The sequence below is a fragment of the Podarcis raffonei genome, chromosome 14 (assembly GCF_027172205.1).
Source record: "Podarcis raffonei isolate rPodRaf1 chromosome 14, rPodRaf1.pri, whole genome shotgun sequence".
NCBI classification, from domain to species: Eukaryota; Metazoa; Chordata; class Lepidosauria; order Squamata; family Lacertidae; genus Podarcis; species Podarcis raffonei.
The window spans coordinates 16,807,471-16,831,966 of NC_070615.1; the positions used below are offsets into that span (position 1 = coordinate 16,807,471).

The following is a 24,496-nucleotide window of genomic DNA, read 5'->3' on the forward strand; positions in this document are numbered from 1 at the left end:
TGGGTATGTAGCTGCATATAGCTGAACAGACTTCATTTATACCCTGGCTTATTAAGTCAGGATTTGATTGTGTGAATTTGCCCGGCATCTTGGTTTGGTCATTAACACTAACTCGCTAATAGGTGGAATCTGTGGCCTTCCAGATGTGGTTGGAAAACAACTTGCTTCAGCCCCAACCTAGACAGCTTATGATGGATCCCTGGCCTCACAAAAGTCAAAGGCTACAAAATAAGCAACATCTGGTGGGCCATGGGTTCCCCGTCCCTCTGCTAAACCATGGTTTAATGTTACATGTATGAGCTCCCCCTCCCCTCCCTTCTGTAAGGAAATCATAAGCTTTTGTCTCCAGCTAACCACAGTTTGCAATTATGTGCAAATCTGGAACTGGGGTTAGTCTTACCTGTGGCATCCCCAACCCCCACTCTTTTACACATATACAATCTTCTCATTTGGATCAAATGCAGGGAAGATAACTCTGGGCGACAGATGAAGTCACATATGTTTGGCTTACCTTACTGATCTCAACGGATGAAGAAATATACCAGTGGTTTTCAACCAGTGTGCCCGGCACCCTGGGGTACCTTGAATGATGGTCAGGGGTGCGGCAGTCAACACCAGCCTCTATCCCTCTTTCCTTCCCTCCCGCCCTCCCCTGATGCCTTCTTGTGTCTCTGCCTCCCAAAGGCTTGCACAGCTGTTTGTTGCAGCAGCCCTGGCTACAAGCTACCAAGGAATGGTGCCTCTGGGGATGGCCAGGGGGTGCTTCCCAGGGTCCTGTGGGGGCAGTGTGAGGAGGCACCTCTCTTTGGGGCAAGGGGGGCAGCTCAGAGACTGGGGGGGCAGCTGCGGCTGCCCAGAGGATTCCCAAGGAGAGGGGAGAGGAGGCTGAGGGAACCCTAAACAAGGGAGGGTGTTTGAAAAAGGGTGAGAGGTTACCAGCTCTGCACGCAATGGGTGACAGAACTGGGCTCCTGAGCCCCACAGGGGTGCCGCAGAAAGCTGGTCAAGGGAGCCATGGACTAAAAAAGATTGAAAACCTCTGAAGTATACAACCAAAGACTTAACTATGCAGAAGCCATTTCCCAAAACTAGTGATAACACCATATAGCTAACAAAACTAAAACTAATACGAAAAGGGTGACACTCATGCGAGCTCAACCCACAACAACCAAAAGCTCGCCGCAATGACAAAGATTTTTTTATGGTGCTTCTGAAAATGCTGACAAGTGTCTGCAGAGGAAGGGAGTATTTCACAACTGTGGAGCAGGTGTGGTAAGTCCCACGTGCACATGAAGTCCCATTCCTTTTACCTTATGTTTTTAATGCAGACTAAGATGTTTTATGCACATGCCGCCAGACCAGGAAGTGCAAGTCTGGGGCTACACATTCTCATGACCCCTCTGATGAGGTTCAGGCAACTTCCTTGTGGGGAGAACTGCCAGTATCTTATTCAGGATCCACCCAGGCACCATCCTCTGACTCAAGAGAAGGAGCCCCTCACAGTACACCCAGCTTCACAGAAGTCTACAGCACAAGGCAATGGCCCTATAACCAGCCAGTCAGCTCTCCCAGGAGTTGGAACCTACTATACTCCAAGTATGATCACCCCTCTATCCTTTGTTAATTTGTACAAATCACTTCACAATGCCACATAGCAGTGATGTAGACCTCTCTCCCCCGCTCCCTCAAATACAATTTAAGGCATGCCATGACACAAATAATACCATACAGAAGAAGGCTGGGGGCATACGGGCCTGTATCTAATGTTCTCTGCTAGTGCAAGGGCTCATTCACAAGCAGACGGGTGCATTTCAACACTGAGCAACAGGGGAACCAAATGCAACAGGTGCACACATGGAAACTTGCTGCGCAACAGATTGCACATATTTCGCAACGAAACTACCGGCATTCTCCTGCACAATGACATTCCACTAGCTTAAAACATTTCACACCAGCAGAGGTAAACCGCTAAGTTACTTGAACTTAGCGCTACACCAGAGACAGTCCCTGGCTGACATTTTCCTTGGCAGCTGTGTGTTTTGCATCACACCACTCTCAAGTATGGCAAACATCTGCATCACACTAGTAGATGGAAAGACTAGTAGACTGGAGACTGAAAGGCACAGGGGTTCGAAGGGCAGTTTCCACCCACTGCACAACAACAAGTCTAGATCTGCCATCCCGTCCGGGAAGTGCAGTCAAAGTGGGGCAACCTTTGACTGCGCTTCTCCGTTGGTGGCAAACAGATGCTTGCTGCCGTGAGTGTGAAACTGCACTGAAGGCTCCCACCCCTTCGTTCAGGGCCACGGCCTTTTTCCCCAAAGAAAGCCACCCACCTGCTCAGTGAGGAAGGAAGGCTTATATGCTCCATCGGTAGATTTGTTCCCAGTGCCCCTCATGGACTTCATGTGTGACACTGCCATGCGGAGAATGGTCAGCTTGTCAGGTTTGCGCGCCAAGGCGCTGCAGGTGGGCACCATGTCAGAGAGCTCGGTGATGTACTGGGTCATCTTGTTCCTCCTGCGTCTCTCGATCTCACTATGGTTCTCCCTAAACGCACATAAGAAGGAGCAAACCGAGAGAGAAAGCGAGATGCTGTCGGTAAAAGATGCAGTGCTTGGAAATCGTTACAATAGTCAGAGCACGTAGGAGGGTTGCGTCACACTCTAGCATGGCCAAGAGACGGAGAACCAAAAGGACAAGGCTACAGAGAGTGTCGGGAGGTCCATTCTTAGGGGTTCCAAATATGTTCTATGGGCTAGGGCAAAGCTTCCCAGTCTTGGGTCTCGAGTTATTCCCATCATCCCTGGCCACTGTTCCTGCTAGCTAGGGATGATGAGAGTTGGAGTCCAAAACAGCTGGAGACCCAAGTTTGGGCAACCCTAAGCTAGGGCAACTTTTCCCAACCAGGTGTCCTGCAGATGTTGGTAGACTACAGCTCCCAAACCCCTCTTACCATGCTGGCTGGACTGGTTGGAATCCAACAACATCTGGAAGATACCACGTTGAGGCAGCTTTAGCACCATCCCAGTGATGGCCCTGCATTTATCCTGGTACAGCAGGGATGGGGAACCTGTGGTCCTCCAGTTGGTGCCAGATTTCAGCTCCCATGAGCCCCAAACGGTATGACCAATGGTCAGGGATGATGGAAGCTGTGGAGGGTCATAGGTTCCCACCACCACTGTGTTACAGCCTTCTTATGGCTGCCATCCATTCTTACAAAAATAAGCAATGGTTTGGGGACCAAAGGGACCTTTGGCAATGGGTGGTCCAATTTCCACCAAGAGGGAGAGATTCATTGCACCTCCCTCCCCTACATCACTGGTCAGTGTCCCAGCCATGCCATGTTGGTAGAAAACAAAACTTATCGGGGACACCTTTCACTCAGGGACTTTCGAAGCGCATAGCAAGGTAAAGCATTTTTTTGTCTTCCATTTTGCATTTTGGGAAAACTAAGGCAAGCAACCCCAAGCCTAGTGATTTCTTACAGGCACAGGAGCACGGATGGAGCCCCCCCGTCCACAAAGCCTGGTTCTTTTAATGGAGGAAGTAGATCCACGTTCACATTTCTTTGTATGGGCAGATCTTCCTCCTCCACTGAAGTGAATGGTGTGGGTCTCTGCAGGCCGGGGAGCTCCATGCGTGCCTTGAAGTAAACACGGAGCTCGACATTGAGACAATAAATTGGTGAACACTTGGGTCACGTAACCAATCTGAGCTGGTGGGGAGAGAAGGGAACCAATAGTTTCAAAGAGAGCTGTAGGGTTACAAAGCTTGAAAATGAAGCTTTGAAACACTTATAAATAGGACTCCCCATACCTGAGCCAATCTGTCCAGCGAAACCTTCTATCAGTTGAAAGAAATATTATGTTCCAAGCAAAGTGAACTCCATGCTATTTTTTAACTGCCCCCAGACAACCCAGATAAGAAATTCAGTGATTAAGAAGTATCAAAATAGCCCAAATGAAAAATAAATAAATTATGCAATATGAAAAGTCAAATTCTGCAACATGCATAAATTATACAACTGAGCAGAGTTTATTTATATTTTAGTTGCATAATCCATTCTAGTTTTGCAGATCACAGGGAGGGGACAGGAAATTATGGAAAGTGGTGAAACTCCAGGCAACCTAAGCAAGACTGGAAATCTTTATCTCATTACCCCTTCAGCTTGCAAGGTTTATTCAGGCGTGGCCCTTTCTCAGGAAGCACAATTCTGCACCTAATCACATATTTTGTGCTTTTTGTGCCATCACACAAAATGGCCACGTGCCCAGAGCCACACAGGTTATGATATTCAAACTTGTATCTTGTTAGTAAATGCGTTGGATTCTAAATTCTTTGCAGGAGAGAGGCAGGGTTAATAATATTGGGCGCGGGGGGTGGTGTTACTCTAAAATGGCTGAAACACATTTTGCATTTTGTTCCAAGAACTTAAGTGAGGGGCAGCTATAAAATGGGGAGGAAAGGATAAAATGTATTCCAGAATTTCTGCCAGATTTTAAACATAGAATCCCTCCAGGGAGAACAAGAGAGTTCAAATAGAAATTTTCTATAAATATATATGTTTTTATTGCTTTCAGAACATATATCACAGAGGGCATTGGTGCATTATGCTGAAATGGGTACCTGTGGGGTGGGGAGATGTGAGCAGAGTGTGGGAGAGAGAGTTGTGAGAGGTATCAGAGAGGTATTAGTCTCTTGGTATACCTGAATTTAAATGCCCTGCATGCATGATAAGTTAAAAAGGTTAAGGGACCCCTGACCATTAGGTCCAGTTGTGGCCAACTCTGGGGTTGCAGCGCTCATCTCGCTTTATTGGCCGAGGGAGCCGGCGTACAGCTTCCGGGTCATGTAGCCAGCATGACTAAGCCGCTTCTGGCGAACCAGAGTAGCGCACGGAAACGCTGTTTACCTTCCCGCTGGAGCGGTACCTATTTATCTACTTGCACTTTGACGTGCTTTCAAACTGCTAGGTAGGCAGGACCTGGGACCAAACAATGGAAGCTCACCCCGTCATGGGGATTCGAACCGCCGACCTTCTGATTGGCAAGTCCTAGGCTCTGTGGTTTAACCCACAGCGCCACCCACATCCCATAAGTTTCCTCTCACCAAAACCCTTCTGCTGAACAAGACCACTTGTTTGCATCGATGGCATCCGAGCATTGAGTGATGCCTCAACAAAGGAACAAGTCAGACCACTGGTCCATCAAGCACTATACTATCTAAAATGCGTGGCAATGGCTTTCCAGGGTTCCAAACAGATCTCTCTCAGAGTCCAACCCATTGGGGATTGAACCAGGGACTATCTGGCTCTGCCACGGAACTACAGCCCTTCCTCTTTACCCTTCCCTCGGTAGCAGAGATCTCCCAGAGCCCGCCTTCTGAAAGCACAGACACATTTAGATATTGCAGTGACGTCTTTGTTGCAGATCCCAGACACAACGCCCATGGTTCCATACACAGTTTCCTACGCGCTGCCTTTAGTGTTAAAATCATTTTGCCTCCCAAAAATTGCTTACCCGGGTCTAGACAGTGGTTTGCAAGATGCAAGCAAGAAGCTAGGCAGCTATTCACTTACTGGATGGCCGTAAGTGAGATCCTTGGTCAGCATAGAACACAACTGGTGCATCTAGCTCAGCATTGTAACACTGACTGGTATCTCCTCTCCAGGATTCCAGACAGGGTTCACTCCCAGCCATACCATGAGAATCATAGAATTGGATGGGAAACTGAGGATCATCTAGTCCAACCCCCTACAATGCAGGAATATGCAGCTGTCCCATACGGGGATTGAACCTGCAACCTTGGCATTATCAGCACCATGCTCTAACCAACTGTGCTACCAGGAACTGAACCATGGGACTTTCTGCATGCATAGCAATAGTTCTACAGCTGAGCGCCAGACCTTTCCTAAATGTCCCCCTATTTATCCCAGCTTTTTTACATCCATTATCTTCTGACTGTTTATTATAATTGTTAACGTTCCAATATATGCTCTGGCAGTTATCCGTGTTGCTAGATGAGTTTTTAGCTTGTTTTTGTTCACAACTTTATTTTTCACTGAAAAGCTTGGTTCTATTATAAGACAGGCTTGTCCCTCACTGTTCTCTCAACGCCTACCTTGAGTATTTTTCCTTATCCCCAGAGATTTGATCATCATACCTGTAAAAGAAAAAAGCAACAACATAATAAATAAATAGGGTTGCAGAGGACAAGCATGACAAAGATATCACCATGTACTCACATTCAGCCAGATGGGCAGGGTATAAATAAATTACTGTTGTTGTTGTTAACACATCTGGCAATCTTACAATTGTCTTGCTTCATGGCAAACCACTGTTTAGTGTTGTGTGCACAGTCTCCGATTCACACCCTCCTTCCTCTAGTGCAGCCATGGCCAAACTTGGCCTTCCAGATGTTCTGGGACTACAACTCCCACCATCCCTAGCTAACAGGACCAGTGGTCAGGGATGATGGGAATTGTAGTCCCAAAACATATGGAGGGCCAAGTTTGGCCATGCCTGGCTAGTGCGACCATGTACAGCAGTACTTCAGGTTACATACGCTTCAGGTTACATACGCTTCAGGTTACAGACTCCGCTAACCCAGAAATAATGCTTCAGGTTAAGAACTTTGCTTCAGGATGAGAACAGAAATCGTGCTCCGGCGGCACGGCGGCAGCAGGAGGCCCCATTAGCTAAAGTGGTGCTTCAGGTTAAGAACAGTTTCAGGTTAAGTACGGACCTCCAGAACAAATTATGTACTTAACCCGAGGTTCCACTGTATATGCCTTTGCAGTAGCTTCAACACTTCGATGGCATTTCTCTTTCCATTAAGGGAGCCCATATTTGCATTCAAATTTGCTTTTCACGCCCACTGGTCGGGGTGTCTGGGTGGAAATCGAGAACATTTTGAATTTTGCCATGATGCTGCAATTAGACTCACTGAGAAATGCAAAAACTTGAGCCTAAAAAATAGCAGCCAAGAGGTTGTTAACGCTGCATGCAGCTGATGGATCTAAGAGCTCCTGGGAAGCTGTTAAGATAAATGCTCCTTTGTCATTCCATTCATTTCAAGAGAAACTGCTGTCTCAGGTTGTGCGATGACAGCGCAATAAAACTGCAGTAATAAAAGCTTACAAAGTTTGACATATTACAGAAGACAACCCCTGGTCATTCTGATTTACTTTCAATACACTGCAGCACTGTAGGTTGCCAAAGCATAGGAAAATTATATCCAAATAAACCTACTACATTGAGCGCTTCTGTCTTGAAATTGGAGAGGTATAAAATTCTCTAATGAAATAAAAATAGGGCTGTGATGCTGAATAAATTATTACAGTGGTACCCCGGTTTATGAACTTAATCTGTTCCGGAAGTCCGTTCTTAAACCAAAACCGTTCTTAAACTGAGACGCTCTTTTCCTAATGAGGCCTCCTGCCATTGGTGCCCTTCCACCGTTCGGATTCCATTCTTAGACTGAGGTAAAGTTCTCAAACTGGGACACTATTTCCGGTTTTGCGGAGTTTGTAAACCTATTCGTTCTTAAACTGGGCTGTTCTTAAACCAAGGTACCACTGAAATCGTTTTTACTAGTAAGTTTTTTTTAAATGATATGAAAGATGAAAGCATTGCCAGTGGACACTAACAATGAGAATACTCCATTAATTCAAAAACATAGATTGATATAAGCAGTCCTTATGTCCAAAGACGTGCCTAAATGAGATTGACGATTATAAGCTGTGTAATAAATAATAATAATTATTATTATTTATTTATTTATTTATTTATTTATTTATTTATTTATACCCCGCCCACTCTGGGCAGCTTCCAACAAAAGATTAAAATACAATAATTCACCAAATATTAAAACTTCCTTAAACAGGACTGCCTTCAGATGTCCTCTAAAAATCAGATAATTGTTTATTTCTTTGATATCTGATGGGAAGGCAGTGAGATCATTTGACCACTGGGTGGGTTGTGTTTGATCTCCCAGCCTTGTAAAGTAAGGCCAAATTTACACCATAAATTTAAAGAGTGATGATACTGCTTTAAACAGTCATGGCCTCCCTGAAAGAATTATGTGAGCTATAGTTTGTTAAGGATGCTGAGAGTTGTTAAGATGCCCTTCTAATCCCCCTCACAGAGCTACAATTCCCTGAGTTCTATATGAAGAGGGGTTGATTGTTAAAACCACCCTGGGAACCGAAGCTCTTTGTTAGGAATAGAGATTTCCTAACAACCCTAAACATCAAACTAAACCTCCCAGAATTCCTTGGGGGGGGGAGCCATAATTGTTTAAAGTGGTATCATAGCCGCCATAAGGTTCAAAAAGTTTAAAATAATTTATAAAAAGTACTCCCTCAGAAGAGGCACATCCTGGCCTATGTATGAGGAAAATGGGAATGTCACTTTTAAGGGAATGTCTGCCATAAAACATGAGTGCATCACCTCAAAATCTTCAGCCTGTAAGCCTGCACCCAGAATCTGTGTTAATTTTTAAAAGTTGCAAAACCCCAAGCGGTGTTTCAATTACAATACTACAGGGCACACTCTGGGCTTCAGAATTATCTGGAATATAGGGAGACTCAGACAGACTATTAGTTCATCCAGCTAGGATCATCCACATGCACAACAGATGATCTATCACTGAAGCATGGCCCTGGTTGCATTGTTTCCTCACTTGTAAATTTATGTAGAACTGATGGATTAAAACTTGCGATGACATCTTCAATTGGCAGCCCTATTATTAAGTGTAATAAATTTCAGCAACAACCCTGGCAGACCAATAATCCAAGTTTGTTTGCTACCTCCACTAACACGTCCCTTTTTGGAACCCTTAAAAAAACAAAAAAACCTCACCTTGAAAATTTGCTGGGTCCTTCACCATCTTCATCATCAAACTCCATCCTGGGGGAAAAGAAAAAAATGGTAAGTCTTCTGAATGAGTCATTCTGATTTAAAGAAACAAAGGCTTCAATGTGGCCTGTTTCTGTTTTTTATATTGAAAACCCTTTCCCCCCTTTTTCTGTTTGCTAGTGCTGCTTCAGAAAGGAAGGAAGGAAGGAAGGAAGGAAGGAAGGAGGGAGGGAAGGAAGGAAGGAAGGAAGGGAAAGAAAAGACTGGGCTAGATTTGATTAGCAGCCCTATCCAAACGCCACATTTTAATGAACTAATTCGAAACAGATACGGCATGGCCATGTAAAAGAATCATTCTACCTCAGCCTAGCCCAGTTTCCAAAAACAGGATTCTAAGACCACCTATGACCTTCCTATGTTTCTTTAGTTCCTGCTTCCCACCTCCAACTTCCCAGAAGGAAGGAGGAAGAAACTGCTGGAAAGCTGGTCAGTAGCTTCCACCTAGAGTTTGGCTCTGCCTAAACTCTTGGTATGGCCAAGGAGCTCTGGGCAGGAGCACATGACCAGTGTGGTCCCCAGAGCATCCTTCTCAGGGAGTTCTGGGCCCAACTCTCAACTCCTGGACCAGTTTCTTTGCCCACAGCTTCCCTCAATGTTCCTCAATGAACTCTTGTTCTGCTCTCTAGTCACCGTCTGGAATATCTTTAACTTTTCGTGGAAGAACTCCAAGAACCCAAAATAAAACTCTGACATCTATGTACCCTTCTTTTTTTGCCTCCTATGGATTCTAAAGGGTTTAAGAACAGACATAACTCCCAGAATGCGGGGCGGTTTTATAACTGCAGGGAAACATTCGCAGCCATGTGGAGATCAAAAACCAAAACCCATGAAATACGAGCGAGGAACTCTTAGGCCAGCCTTCGCTGACCTGGTGCCCTCCAGGGGCTTGAGAACTACAACTCCCACCCATCAGCCCCAGTCTGTGTAACTGATAAGAGTCGCAGTCCAAAATGTCTGAAGTGGCTGGTGAAGGTTGTCTTAGGACTTATGCTACCCTGGTTTATTTTTTAAATTCATCATGCATTTTAAATTCATATTGTATTATTTCTATGATGTTAGCCGCTCTGAGCCTGGCTCCAGCTGGGGAGGGCGGGGTACAAATAAATAAATATTATTATTTATTTATTATTATTATTATTATTATTATTATTATTATTATTATTATGGATGCGGGTGGCGCTGTGGGTTAAACCACAGAACCTAGGACTTGCCGATCAGAAGGTCAGCGGTTTGAATCCCCGCGACGGGGTGAGCTCCCGTTGCTCGGTCCCTGCTCCTGCCAACCTAGCAGTTCAAAAGCACGTCAAAGTGCAAGTAGATAAATAGGTACCGCTCTGGCGGGAAGGTAAACGGCGTTTCCGTGCGCTGCTCTGGTTCGCCAGAAGTGGCTTAGTCATGCTGGCCACATGACATGGAAGTTGTACGCCGGCTCCCTCGGCCAATAAAGTGAGATGAGCTCTGCAACCCCAGAGTCTGCCACGACTGGACCTAATGGTCAGGGGTCCCTTTACCTTATTATTATTATTAATAATTATTATTATATTCTAAGCCCCCTCCCCCCCAGGAACTTGAGGCGGTGTACATGGTTCTCCTTCCCCCCCATTTCATCCTAACAAGAACCCATTGAGGTAGGCTAGGCTAAGAGAAAGTGATTGGCCCAAGGTCACCCAGTGAGTTTCATGGCTGAGTTGGGATTTGCACCCTGGTCTCCTGGTCCTTGTCCAACACTCTAACCGTTACCACACAATGATTTATATTGCCTTTAAGTACTTGAAACTTCAACTAGACTATGCTCGCAGTTTGCAATTCCATCATTTATATTTTCCTTGACAGAGAGAGAAAATGACACTCTCTGCATCAAATCAAATTCTTTCAAAAAAGCCTTTTAATTCCTCAGTGGGAGCTGTGGCTGTACGTATATTGGTGAAGAAACAGTGACATCCAGTGGCCAGTTTGGCAAACTGAAAAGTGAAATTTGTTTCGCACATGAGCCAACCCAATACAGTGGTACCTCAGGTTACATACGCTTCAGGTTACATATGCTTCAGGTTGCAGACTCTGCTAACCCAGAAACAGTGCTTCAGGTTAAGAACTTTGCTTCAGGATGAGAACAGAAATCGTGCTCCGGCGGCGTGGTGGCAGCGGGAGGCCCCATTAGCTAAAGTGGTGTTTCAGGTTAAGAACGGACCTCCGGAACGAATTAAGTAGTACTTAACCCGAGGTACCAGTGTATAATTTTAGGTCAAACTGAGACAGCATGTCTGCTTCTCTGAAGTCTTCAACAATCATATTCACAGTATCGTTTATTTTCATCTTCAATATCCTCCTTACATCAATTATATTTCACTGTATGTCATTTATTTACCATGAAGAATCTAGATCTATCCATTTCCTCAACAAAACACAAGATGGGAAAGTTTAGTGCAAAAAAAATGCATATATAATGCATTTTAAGACTGGCTGAGATATTTGATCCTTCCTCCATAAAGAACAAGCACAGAGAGTGGTGGGCAAATGGCCTCTTGAAATTCAGTACAGTGGTACCTTGGGTTACATACGCTTCAGGTTACATACGCTTCAGGTTACAGACTCCGCAAACCCAGAAATAGTGCTTCAAGTTAAGAACTTTGCTTCAGGATGAGAACAGAAATCGTGCTCCGGCGGCGCGGCAGCAGCAGGAGGCCCCATTAGCTAAAGTGGTGCTTCAAGTTAAGAACAGTTTCAGGTTAAGTACGGACCTCTGGAACGAATTAAGTACTTAACCCGAGGTACCACTGTACTCTAACTGGGGGAATGTGTAGTTCTCTACGTTTTGTGATGCAATTCTCCAGCCATAAAATGTGTGTTAAAAAGTGCACATCAGGGGGGAAAGTATGTGCCTAAGATTCATATTTTACCAAGAAAAACCAAAACAAAAATTCATTAAATTGGGAGGAACTGCTTGCAATAAAGGCTATGTTCAGGAAAGCTTCATACAAGAACGTGTGTTTTAGGAGAAATGTTAGAAATTAGGAGACAATTATTCATAAGGGTTTTTCTCTCTATATTATATTTTTTTACAAGTGTCGTCACACTGTAGTTCACGTGGCTGCCAATAGGGGGCTATCCCAACTACAGCGTGAAGACAGAACAGCAGCCTGGTGAGTGGGAAAGTGGCGTGGGTGGCAGGCAGTCCAGGCGACCTGCTGGGGAAGAAGCGATGTTTAGAAATCAGAACTGTTGAGTTGGAAGGGACCACAAGGGTCATCTAGTCCAGCTCCCTGCAATGCAGATATCTTTTGCCCAACCTGGGGCTTGAACCCATAACCTTGAGATTAAGGGTCTACTGACTGCACTATCCCAGCAGTTTAAATGAGGGTAGAAGGAGAGTTGTTTGACAACCTGCTCTCTGAGCTCCCCTCCCTCAATTAAATGCTGCTGGAGCGGCAATTTAAGGAGGGTGGGAAGCGCTTCAGAGAGTGTTTTAGCAAACTGCCACCCTCCCAATCCCCTCAGGGTTGTAAGTCACTTTGTGTTGCCTTTGGCAAGAAAAAGCAACTAATCAATTTAATTAATAAATAAAATCGAATAAGCAGTTCACACGGATTACAATCATGCAATCGCAAACTAAAAACCAAATGAATATAACATCAAAACACAATAAAATCTCAACAATGTGCTGGAACAAATCACTGAAACAGAATACCGAGCAGGGAAAGGGAAAAGCTTTTAAAAGTTGTGTTTACATATGTGCTTTATTTTTAGGCCTTATAATTTATTCCTTGCTATCTTTTGGCTTTCAACTCATTGATTGCTTTTATTGCTGCTCTTTGAATTTTCTCTCATTTGACAATGTACAGTGGTACCTTGGTTTAAGAATAGCTTAGTTTATGAACAACTCGGATTAAGAATGCTGCAAACCCGTAAGTAGGTGTTTTGGTTTGTGAACTTTGCCTTGGAAGCAGACCATGTTCCGCTTCCTGTTGAGTGTGTTCCATTTGTAAATTGAGTCCCCCGCTGATATGGGAAAGCACACCTTGGTTTAAGAACGCTTTGGTTTAAGAACGAACTTCCGGAATGGATTAAGTTCGTAAACCAAGGTACCACTGTATTTTGAGGAACACTTGTACAAGGCATAGCAAAGGATTTGAGGCCGGTGGGAAGTGTTTCAGCACACATTATCAGAGGCTGTGCATGTCTTTGAGGAGGTGGAGTTAACAAGCTCTACACCTCCACACCTCATTTTTGCCCTGGGGGAAACTGAGTCACACCCCAGAACATACCAAATCTCTAATCCAGATAGATTCTCAAAATTCCATCCCAACAGAAGCTATGTTTGCATCAGTGGGGTGCGTTCCATTATGTTTTGAAGACTGGGCTATTAACCTTTAGGATCGTAGTACATGGTGTGTGAAATGCAATTCCTATCTCACTTGACCACATCAGATGAGATCCCCTAGCCAGAGCGAGTAAATTGCACACCACACAACAGCGGCAGCAGTAATTCTAAGAAGACAAATGGTATCGCTGCAGAGAAAGACATTTCTTTTGTTTTGTTTTCCAAAGTACACAAGGGAGAGAGAGAGAGAGAGAGAGGGGGGGGGGAGGGAGAGGGAGGGAGGGAGGGAGAGAGAGAGAGAGAGAGAGAGAGAGGCAGGTCCTTTTTAAAAATGGAACTGTTCAAAATGAAGGAATAATTCTCTTTCCCATTTCATACACTAATTGCCCATTGCGAAAGGACTGACCAAAAACCAGAGAAATAATTATATTAGTTTGAATTTTTCAGTTCCAAGCTGCTAGATGTCTTAAATATAAGAAAAATGCAAACCATTTTTTTTTTTTAAAAAAGCAGACAAAGCCTTTTGGATTGCAGTAATATATACTGGTACTTACTTACCTGGGAGCAAACCCTGTTGAACTCAATGGGACCTACTTCCAAGTAGGCATGTACAGGATTAACAGTAAACTGATGCAAGAATGAGAGGCATGTATTATAAAGTTCTCTTTGATACTATGTGAGAGGGCAGGAAAAACTTCTTTAAAATGTCACTAGAGTGAAATTGAAAGACATTTAAGGAGAGAGTTCCATCTCTTGATACACAGTCAAGAGATGAAAGCTTTGTTCAGGCCAGTTCCATCTCTCTGCTGCAGGTGGAGACTTGAACATTTGAAAGCTTCCCCATGAAAACACACTTCCTACAGATAGATTGGGAAGAGAGAGGGAAGCCAGGACTGCCTGGATGACGTCATGTCTGAGTGAATGTACAGAATAAGATGATAATTTAAGCAATAATTTAAAACACACAGAGACACCAGGGACCTAGCCCTTTTGGCATAAAGATGCATCCTTCAATTAGTATGGGAGGTCTCTGGTGGAAAGTTCAAAAGCCACAGCATTTTCCCATTAGAGCCTTACATGGCATCTTGTTAGCCAAGTCTCAGTTATGCATACTGCACACTATCGAAGTTTTATTCTGGACAGACCTGGCATTTAGCAACAACGACAACCAGGCCAGGGAGTCTGGCCAGCACCCCCAGATACTTAAATACAGCTGGCAAAGCAGAGTGGACAAGGGCTTTGATGCACTAGCCCTCCTCCTTCCCCTGTTTATCTTCCTCTACCTCTGAATCTCCCCCTACCACCAGGGGCAGATCATATGCCCGCGCTGCCCAGGGTGGGCGCACTCCCGAGGGGGGCGTGGCGCGGAGGATGCCCTCCCAGGCGTGGGATAGCAGCTTGGGAGTCCAGAGCGGCGTGTGCGCCCTGCAGCTGGGGGCGGGGCAAGCTGCCCACTGGCGCAGAGAGAGCCACCCATGGCGGACATTTGGGGCGCCGCCAGCCCGCAACTCCCAAGTCTCCCCCAAGCTGTCAAAACGAAGGGGGAAGAGGGGAATGCCGTTGCCAAAGGGGTGCAGCTCCCCTCCTTACCCCAACGGCTCAGGGTAGGCACCTGGGGTGGTCAGCCCCCACTGCCCCCCTTCCTACGCCCCTGCCTTCCACAGGGATGGCCACCCCACTCTCATAACCCCTCCCAACCCTGAGAAGACACATAGTATCACTGATGCACCCACAAAGACTAGAGACATACAGCAGAGGGGAACATCAGGAAGAACACCCACAAGAATGATGGGAGCGTACAGTCATATGTGGTGGGACTGTCCATTAGTTAATGAATTTTGGAAACAGATTGGTATAGAAATATTGGTAATTGTGGGTAGGAAGGTGGGAATATCTAAATATATGGTTCTTATTAGTCTGAGTAGCACCGGGTTAAAAACAAAAAAGGAATGTAAATGGGTAAAATTGATGGTAACTGCAGCCAGACAGGTTATAGCGAGTAATTGGAAAAATGCAGAAGAGCTAGGGGTGAACCAATGGAGGAAAAAACTGAATAATATTATAATTTTAGAATATCTAACTGTGAAGATACAAGAATGAAGGGGTTTAAGATCAGTGAGAAAAAGGAGGATTGGTTTGAGAAGATATTGAATTATTTGGGGCAATTAAAATGTTAAAAGTTAAATAAACCTTGTGGATGGAAGAGTGTTAACATATATAAAATTGTACACATGGTTGATTTGAATATGTTGTTATTGATTATGTATACCTAATGTATCAACCACCTGGAGGGTTTCACTGTTTGTGTTTGGTTGTTGGGGAAAAAAATTAAATTAAAAAAACAACACCCACAAGGAGACAAAGAAGATGACAATAAAACGTGACTCACACCCCACTCTATGGTCACTCTATGGTCATAGTTAATTTACCTAGGACAAAACCTCCACTCCCCCTCCTGTCTCACACCCAGGAAGAGCAAAGGTCCATGTTTAGACTCTATGGTCATAGTTAATTTACCAATATGCCCCATTTCCCCACAAACACATCTGTGCACAAAATGGTCCCTGCAAAGTGGGTTGGCTCTAATGCAGTGCTAGCCACTGTGTTCTGTGAGCATGAGGATTTCCACTCCCTTCCTCCGCCTGAGCACCCCCAAAATCTGTTCTGGGGGTTGAGCCAACCCTCCGGAGCTAATTTGGGGAACAGGGCCACTTGGATACCTCCCCGTCTAAATGCAGTACTACAATAATAGTGTGTAATAAAGAAGTATAATATCACTACAACATAATTGTTGCATCAAAATTCGTTAGCATAAAGCTCACCAAAAGTTAAGTAAAGCTACCCAACAACTTCAGGTCCAAAAGTCATCCCAAAGTTTATAATATTAGTACCTAGTAACCTAAAATTGATTGTGCCTCAAGCTCAAAGGCCAGAATAGTCTGCCCAGAGTTCCTCTGGAAGCAATATTATATTATATTGTATTATATTATATTCCTATATTTTTTACAAAGTTTATATATCACTTACTTGACAGCAGACTTCTAAGCAGTTTGTAAAGAACCATCCAAAATAATCACTGAAGCAAAACGTTTAAAGCAACAAATAAATAAATAAATAACCAGCCATTTTACGATAATCTTACATAGGTCCATGAATTTTAATGGTTCTACCCTGAGTAAAACCTAGCTGAACCCAAATAAATAGCCAAATAAACAACTTGGTGCTATTCAGGAAGTGGGAGGTTCTGTAGGAAAGAAACTTTCAGCTTTACTTCAAGCATAAATATTTATATATCTATAACCTGCACCTTCATTAAGCCTATCAAGGTGGTTTGCAATATAATTAAACCGTCCATAAGCATCCATTTAACACAAAAACATCAATAAAAAACATCAGCAAATACAGGTTGGTTAAAAAGAGAAATTTGTATTGTGAAGGCCTGTGTAAAAAGTAATGGCATTTTTAAGAAAGCAGGGATGGTTCCTGCTCAACATCTCTTGGTGGGGAGTCCCACAGGGCCTGCCACGCTAAATCAACTTACCCAGAGCGTCTCTTTCCTCCTCTAGCAGGCATGGGCCCGGCCATTCTCACTTGACCAGCTGCCATCGGCGCCACCGGCAACGTCACTGACCCAGGTATGTCAGATGCCATCTCTGCAAGGGAGACGGGGAAGAAAGAACCGACTTAGCAAAATGAGTTTGATGTAGGGGGAGGAGAGTCAAACTCCCAACCCAGCAGCTCCCAGTTTTACTCTTCAGCCAACGACATGGTTCCCCTCCCATATAGCCAAGTAAGGTTGTGTCAATGGTTAACTGCCCTGAGCCATTTATGGATGCAGGAGGCTGCTTTATAGAGAGTCAGACTCTTATTTTTTTCCAAATTCTTTTATTGATTTTCCAAAAATTTTAAACAAACAAACAAACAAAAATCTTAACTGTACCTAATCCAATCTTCGTAACATTGTTAGGTGACTTCCTCTAATCCTTCTGGCTGAGTTTCAGTGTATATCATTGTAACAGTTTTCCAAAACCAAATTTCTCATAAAATTAACTTAATCACTTAACATCATTCTTTCTTTTTTTTAACTTTAAACATTTTATTCTCGAACATCACATATTTAAATCCTAAGCCTATCTGGTATTTGCAAGTTTTCCCAATTAAGTTATCTTAGCATATTTAACTAAATAGTCTTTGAATTTCATCCATTCCTCCTGGTACTCCTCCTCCTTCTGGTTGCGGACTCTTCCAGTGAGGTCGGCTAGCTCCAAAAAGTCCATCATCTTCATCTGCCATTCCTCTACTGTTGGGACTTCTGGTGATTTCCAATTCTTAGCTAACAAAATTCTAGCTGCAGTTGTGGCATACAAAAACCATCTAACATCTTTTTTGGGCAATTCCAAACCTATTATTCCAAGAAGAAAGGCCTCTGGTTTCTTAATAAATGTATATTTCAACATTTTTTTCAATTCATTATAAATCTTCTCCCAGAAGTCTTTCACCTTGGGGCAGGTCCACCACATATGATAAAAGGTACCTTCTTTTTCTTTACATTTCCAGCATAGATTATCACTATTATGATATATCTTTGCTAATTTTACAGGAGTTAAGTACCATCTATACATCATTTTCATAATATTTTCCTTTAACACCGTACATGCAGTGAACTTGACCCCTTTCCTTATAGAGAGTCAGACTCTTGGTTCATTTATTGCAGTGCCGTCTATGCAAAATTGAGCTCTGCTACCCTCAGAACAGTGTTAGAAATTAGCCAGGCGCCAGGTGTTTTTTTGCGACTGGCTCAGCTCCAATTGCGACCAGGTGAAGACCTCTGGTTGCCAAGCTGACGACCGACATCTCCACCTGGTTGGCCCTCCAGCTTTTTTAAGGAGATAAGCACAATGACTTATTTCCTGCATTTATATCCCACCTTTTCCTCCAAGGAGTAAGCTTCATGTCTGAGTGGGGATTTGAACCCTGATCTCCCAGGTCCTGGTCCAACACTCTAACCAGTACCCCACCCTGGTTTGCTAGAGTACATCTGCTATGGGGAAGCCATATAAATCAAACAGGCAACTAAATATGGAGAAAGCAAAATGTCACTTAGAGAAGGATCTGAAATATTTTCCTCAAAGCTTGAATTTGTTTTATTCTGGATGGTTTTGTTTGATGTTTCAATGTGCTGTGAAGTGCTTTGGGATTTTTTTCTTTAAAATGTAAAGTGGTATATAGAAATGAAATTAATAATGACAAAAAAAACTTCATTGAGGAAAACATGGTGCTTATATATACTGTTTTAGCAACCGAAACCCAGGTTTAAAGGTGTCATTTGGCGAAGAGCTTACATAGCTGAGTTTCTAACACTGCCTAAGAAGCGTGTGGAGATGGCTTTTTCTGTGGCAGCCACTAAATTGTGGAGCACCCTCCGCACAGAGCAAGAATCATAAAATTGTAGAGCTGAGACCTCAAGGGTCTTCTGGGTCCAAGCCCCTGCAATGCTACTTGCATCTCTAGCTTCTTCATTGCATAGGTTCTGCTGTGTGAATATACATCTCTTTACCCCGGCCTTTGACAGGTAAGGTATTTTTGTGGAACACACACCTGTGTTTTGTTTAGCTTGTACTACGCTGCTTTTGCTTATAACTGTTTCACTTTTTATATATAACTGGAGAAACTGCTTTACTTGTGTTTTTTTTAAATTGTATGATTATATTGCCATAACTAGGAAACATGTGGTAAAGGGTGGATAAAAACAATCTTATCAAAGAAATTCACTGACCAGCAATGGTTCTTCAGGGTTTCTCTCGGGCGAAAGTCTCTCCAGTCCTACCTGGAGATTCTGGGGATTGAACCTGGAACCTTCTGAGTGCAAAGCATTTCCTCTACTACTTTCCTTTCCTACTTTGCATCATTTTCCTAATTTGTTTTTTTTTAATAAGATATTTATTAAGATTTTCAATTTTTTATACGAACAAAAAACAAACAAAAAGATTTTTAAAAAACATATAGTTCATAATAGAAACTTTTCAATAACATATTTCTCTGACCTCCTCATACCTCCCCTTCTTGTATTCCCTTTCAAATTATTTGTTCAGCAAATCCTTAACTTAAAGGATTACAGCTTGTAATATCACCTTATTTTCTATCCAAACCCTTTTTTTCTTCCATGTTCCTTTATATCATTACAGCTAGAAACCACTCAATTTCAATCCAACATCATTCAACATTCCTTAATTTTACAGTATTTCTGTAAGTAGTCCTTAAATTTTTTCCAATCTTCTTCTGCCGACTCTTCTCCCTGGTCACGGATTCTGCTAGTCATTTCTACATTTTCCTAATTTGCATCACAAGCTATTCTGATGGTATTATTATGATGGTGGTGGCTGTGGTGATTATTATTGTGGTTGCAATTATTATGACTTTCTAATGTCATAATTTAGTTTAACTGAAATGAAGTACTGTACAATAAAGGTTTAAAAGGTTTAAAGGGAGCGGGTGGCACTGTGGTCTAAACTACTGAGCCTCTTGGGCTTTCTGATTGAAAGGTTTGAATCCCCGCAACAAGGTGAGCTCCCGTTGCTCTGTCCCAGCTTCTGCCAACCTAGCAGTTCGAAAGCACGTCAGTGCAAGTAGATAAATAGGTACCGCTGTGGCGGTAAGGTAAATGGTGTTTCCATGCGCTCTGGCTTCCATCACAGTGTCCCGTTGTGCCAGAAGCGGTTTAGTCATGCTAGCTACATGACCCTGAAAGCTGTCTGTGGACAAACACCGACTCCCTTGGCCTGAAAGTGAGTTGAGCGCCGCACCCCATAGTCGCCTTTGACTGGACTTAATCGTCCAGGGGTCCTTTACCTTTTACCTTACCTTAAAACAAGTCAAATGCTAACAGCAACCATCAAAAAAAGGCACAAATCAAATGCAGACAAGAGCTCAAATGAAAACAAGTGATCAAATCACATGCAGACAGAAAAGGCCCATAGGGGAACAGTTCATTATTAAAAGCCTAATGGAACAAAGTGGTTTTCGAGAGCCAATGGAAAATGGCAAAGAAAAGCAGCAAGATGCTAACTGCATCTGGGATAAGGCCATTAAAGTGATCATGTTTGTCACTGAACCACCAAAACATGCATACATACAACAATGGATTTATGCACATCCAACTGATATTTGATTGCGCACATGCACACGGCACCAAACCTGGAAGTGACCTGAAAACGTCACTAAAAGGGCAGAACAGGGGCCCCACCGATGCACATGGGGGTCCGGAACGTAACCCCCCCTGCGCAAAATAAGGATTGCCTGTATTATGGTATAGTGGGTGGTGCAGCAGTCATTGTGGTGTAGTGGTTAGAGCGTAAGGCTACAGCCCAATGTTATCTTTGCTCTGCAGGCCAAATGCAAGCCATGGTTTATCAGTTCAGGCATCACATCAAACCACAGTTAAGCTTAACCACGATCTGGTGCAATGTCTAAACTAAGGAAAAGAAGTGTAATATTTCAACACATATCTATGGCAGTCCCACTGTGTCTGGAGAACTCCTTAAAGTCAACTTATATTGTACCCAGTCACCATGCAATGATGGGCATTTTATGTAGTATCATTGCTACTGAATATTACTTTGAGGAAATTTGCCTGGTACATTAGGTTTTATTGGGGGAACTCTTCACCAGCCAAAAGTGCTACAGAGCAGAAAGACTGAAACAATGCATTTTAAGAGGAAATCCAGGTGAGAAACATCTCCCTTTTATGCCCAGAAGGTGCAGTCAAGCTGCAACTGAAGTCTCTGATAAGTCAAATACTGGCAATGTCCTCTATGAGCACAATTCAGAACCAATTACATTGGGCGGAACATTTTTTGCTATTATATTTTTTCCGCAGAACATTTTCCACTTTTAGAAATGCGTTATTTCATAAAGCTCAAGTCAAGTCAAACTGAGCAACTGGAATGGATATATGATACGAGTTAAATAAAAAAAACCAAGGTTGTAACTCACTTTCCCCCCAGGTGGTTCTACATAGGAAACATGTTTCTTTATGCACTTGCCTAGGAAGCAATTCATCCATGCTAAAGTTGGCATGGTAACCATTTTTGACGCCTTCATTTTAAACCTTAAAATCTAAAATCAAGGAAGTGCTCGCTACTGAGCTGTCACGCTTTCATTAATATTGAGATTGAGGTTGAATCCTGACAAGACAGAAGTACTGTTTTTGGGGGACAGGAGGCGGTCCTGAATGGGGTAACTGTGTGCCTGAAGGACCCGGTGCACAGCCTGGGAGTCATTTTGGACTCGCAGCTGTCCATGGAGGCGCAGGTCAATTCTGTGACCAGGGCAGCTGTTTACCAGCTCCATCTGGTACACAGGCTGAGACCCTACCTGCCCACGGACTGTCTCGCCAGAGTGGTGCATGCTCTAGTTATCTCTCGCTTGGACTACTGCAATGCACTCTATGTGGGGCTACCTTTGAAGGTGACCTGGAAACTGCAACTAATCCAGAATGCAGCAGCTAGACTGGTGACTGGGAGCAGCCGCCGAGACCACATAACACAGGTCCTGAAAGACCTACATTGGCTCCCAGTATGTTTCCGAGCACAATGCAAAGTGTTGGTGCTGACCTTTAAAGCCCAAAACAGCCTCGGCCCAGTATACATGAAGGAGCGTCTCCACCTCCATCATTCTGCCCGGACACTGAGGTCCAGCACCAAGGGCCTCCTGGCGGTTCCCTCGCTACGAGAAGCCAAGTTACAGGGAACCTGGCAGAGAGCCTTCTTGGTAGTGGCACCCACCCGTGGAATGCCCTCCCATCAGATGTCAAAGAGAAAAATAACTACCAAACTTTTAGAAGACATCTGAAGGCAGCCCTGTTTAGGGAAGTTGGATATAAAAGGGAAGCTTTTAATGTTTAATAGGTTTTTGTACTTTAGTGTTCTGTTGGAAGCCGCCCAGAGTGGCTGGGGAAACTGAGCCAGATGGGCGAAGTATAAATAAATTATTATTATTATTATTATTATTATTATTATTATTATTATTATTATTTACAAGCATTCAAATGAAGTTAATTTAAAAAGCAAAGCTTTACATTTGTTTGAACTGAAGCCATACTGTGGCTGCAATCCTAAAGCGACTTATTTCCAGGTAGCAGCACAATCCAAATCCAAGATCCTCCGAGATGAGATAGCTTGGATCTGGTGGATATTGGGATGTCCCAGCTGAACCAGGGCTTGACTGGCATATGTCCCTCACCCCAGATCAGCAGGGGCTCAGCCAGGGAAACCAGGTGTGACTTATTCTGTTGTAAGTACCAAAAAAAGGACTGTGAGGGGGAGAGAGATGGAAGGTATGGGGGGGAAAGAGACTTACATCTATTTAAAACACTTTTCAGCAACCCAGCAGAACTCAGCCAGCAAAAAGGGTAGCGTATATCAAATTTCTCCAAAAACCTACTACAGAGTTCACAACAGAGGAAACTTATGCCAGTGTAACTTACACCAGCTCTTTATAGTTAGGATCGTTCTGTTAGTCTCACTAAATTCAATGCCTGCATATATTGATTCAATAAACTATTTTATGTTAGCTGCTTAGGGTTCTTTTCTATAAAGCAGTATATAAATATTGTCAAATATGTTAAGTTGTGGGTGAACATATCAGACGACACAGCGATTCTTCAAACAGCTCTTGTTTATTCACAGGCCAGAACAGAACTGAACTGAAGGGTTCAGCCAGCCTGCTTATATAGAGCTCCACTAGAACGCAACAGTAACCATTTTCTGTAACTATACAATCACTGAACGTCACTTTCAATCCCTTATTTGCATACGTGGACCTGATGGAAAACTATCTACAGTATCCCCCTACTGGCCCAGGGTGAGAACTTCAGTACATAACAAAATAAATAATATAAACAAAGATGTTGCGATATAGACAATCCTTGAGACAACACACACAGTTCGCTCCCTTCTCTCTTCTTGGTGCACCACAATAAAATTCGGAGGTCTTCGATTAATCGTGCTTGCCTGCTTCTTCCAAACTAAAAAAACCAACCCTGGTTATCAGAGTCAGAACAAGAAAAGATTTTACACCAACTTCGAACAATCGTTTAAGATGCTAGCTTGTTCTGAAGCTTTTAACCTTGGATAAAATGGGAAACTGAGGTTAATTGAAAATTTCTGGGTTTGGTTTAAAAAAAGCAGGGGGGAAGTACCTTCCTTTTTAGTAAATTATATATAGTGCTACAGTAGGCAATATTGCCAGCTGCTCTTAATTTCAAAGAAAAAAGATGGCAGGGGTTCAGGTACGTATGTCAGCTGCCACACCACCTTTCCTAGATCCTGGGAGAAGACAGGTGGAAATAATTCAGTATGAAAAGGGTACCTTCTCGTGACTTTGTTATGTTCTAATACTACATCTATAAGAACTGAAAGCAGTGTTAGAAACTCAGATAACTAAGCTTAGGCACCAAATGGCTCCTTAAACAAGGGTTACAGTCGCCAAAACAGAATACCTTGCTGCCATTTGGGGGCCATATTTTTCAATGCAACTTTTTGGTTCCTGAAATTCATTCCAATTGTGCAGATAAAATATCTACAGGATGTGTTGCTAGCAAGATCCAAGGATCTCCAGGCATTAACCTCCAGATGGTGGAGACATCAGGCCCCATCCTGGTGTCCCAGCATCTTCACTTGGTTGCAAGTGGCCGATAACCAGGTGCAAAATGCGCCTGGTGAATTTCGAACCCTGGGATGAAAGATCCTAGTGCTGCATGCCAAGAGCTCAGGCACAAAGTTAAACTTTGCAATTAAGTCCATAATAGTTACTAGGCTACAAACAACCTTAAGTATCCCATTTGCCTTGATACCTCTACTTCTCTCATTTGTGGCCCATCGGCGGCCTTAAGAGCAAAAACTCTCTTACCATTTATGTTTTGGCCTGGTCACCTGGAAATCAATTTCTATTCACCTCAGGTAATCAGGTGTTACAGTACAGAGGCATCAGTGAAATAAAAAAGCTGGCTCTTTGATGTGCCCCAGGAAGAATCTTAGGACTTTGTGGGTGGCTGTTTACAAGCCTAAATTAACCAGGTTATCAACCCAATCCTATACGTCTTTATGTGGAAGTTCAATGGAATTCCCAGACATGCATGTGATTGCAGCATATAAATCTGGGGTGTGTTTTTTAAAAAAAATAATACAAGTTTTAACATATCTGGCTGCGTGCCCCGAATTACCTATTCCTTCCAAACAAGTCTCCATTTTACATGAAT

At 43.4% G+C, this 24,496-nt stretch overlaps 1 protein-coding gene across 4 annotated transcripts in view; it reads right to left on the reverse strand.

The window, feature by feature from the left end:
- The window catches only part of ARNT2 (aryl hydrocarbon receptor nuclear translocator 2), a 153,275-nt gene that overhangs the window by 99,909 nt on the left and 28,870 nt on the right, over positions 1-24,496 (reverse strand). For all 4 annotated transcript variants that reach the window (XM_053365471.1, XM_053365470.1, XM_053365472.1 and 1 more), the window contains exons 2-4: positions 16,781-16,892; positions 8,865-8,912; positions 2,337-2,550 (exon numbers count right to left, since the gene is read on the reverse strand). In XM_053365471.1, coding sequence (XP_053221446.1) covers positions 2,337-2,550; positions 8,865-8,912; positions 16,781-16,892 — 374 coding nt within the window. The remainder of the gene's footprint in view (positions 1-2,336; positions 2,551-8,864; positions 8,913-16,780; positions 16,893-24,496) is intronic.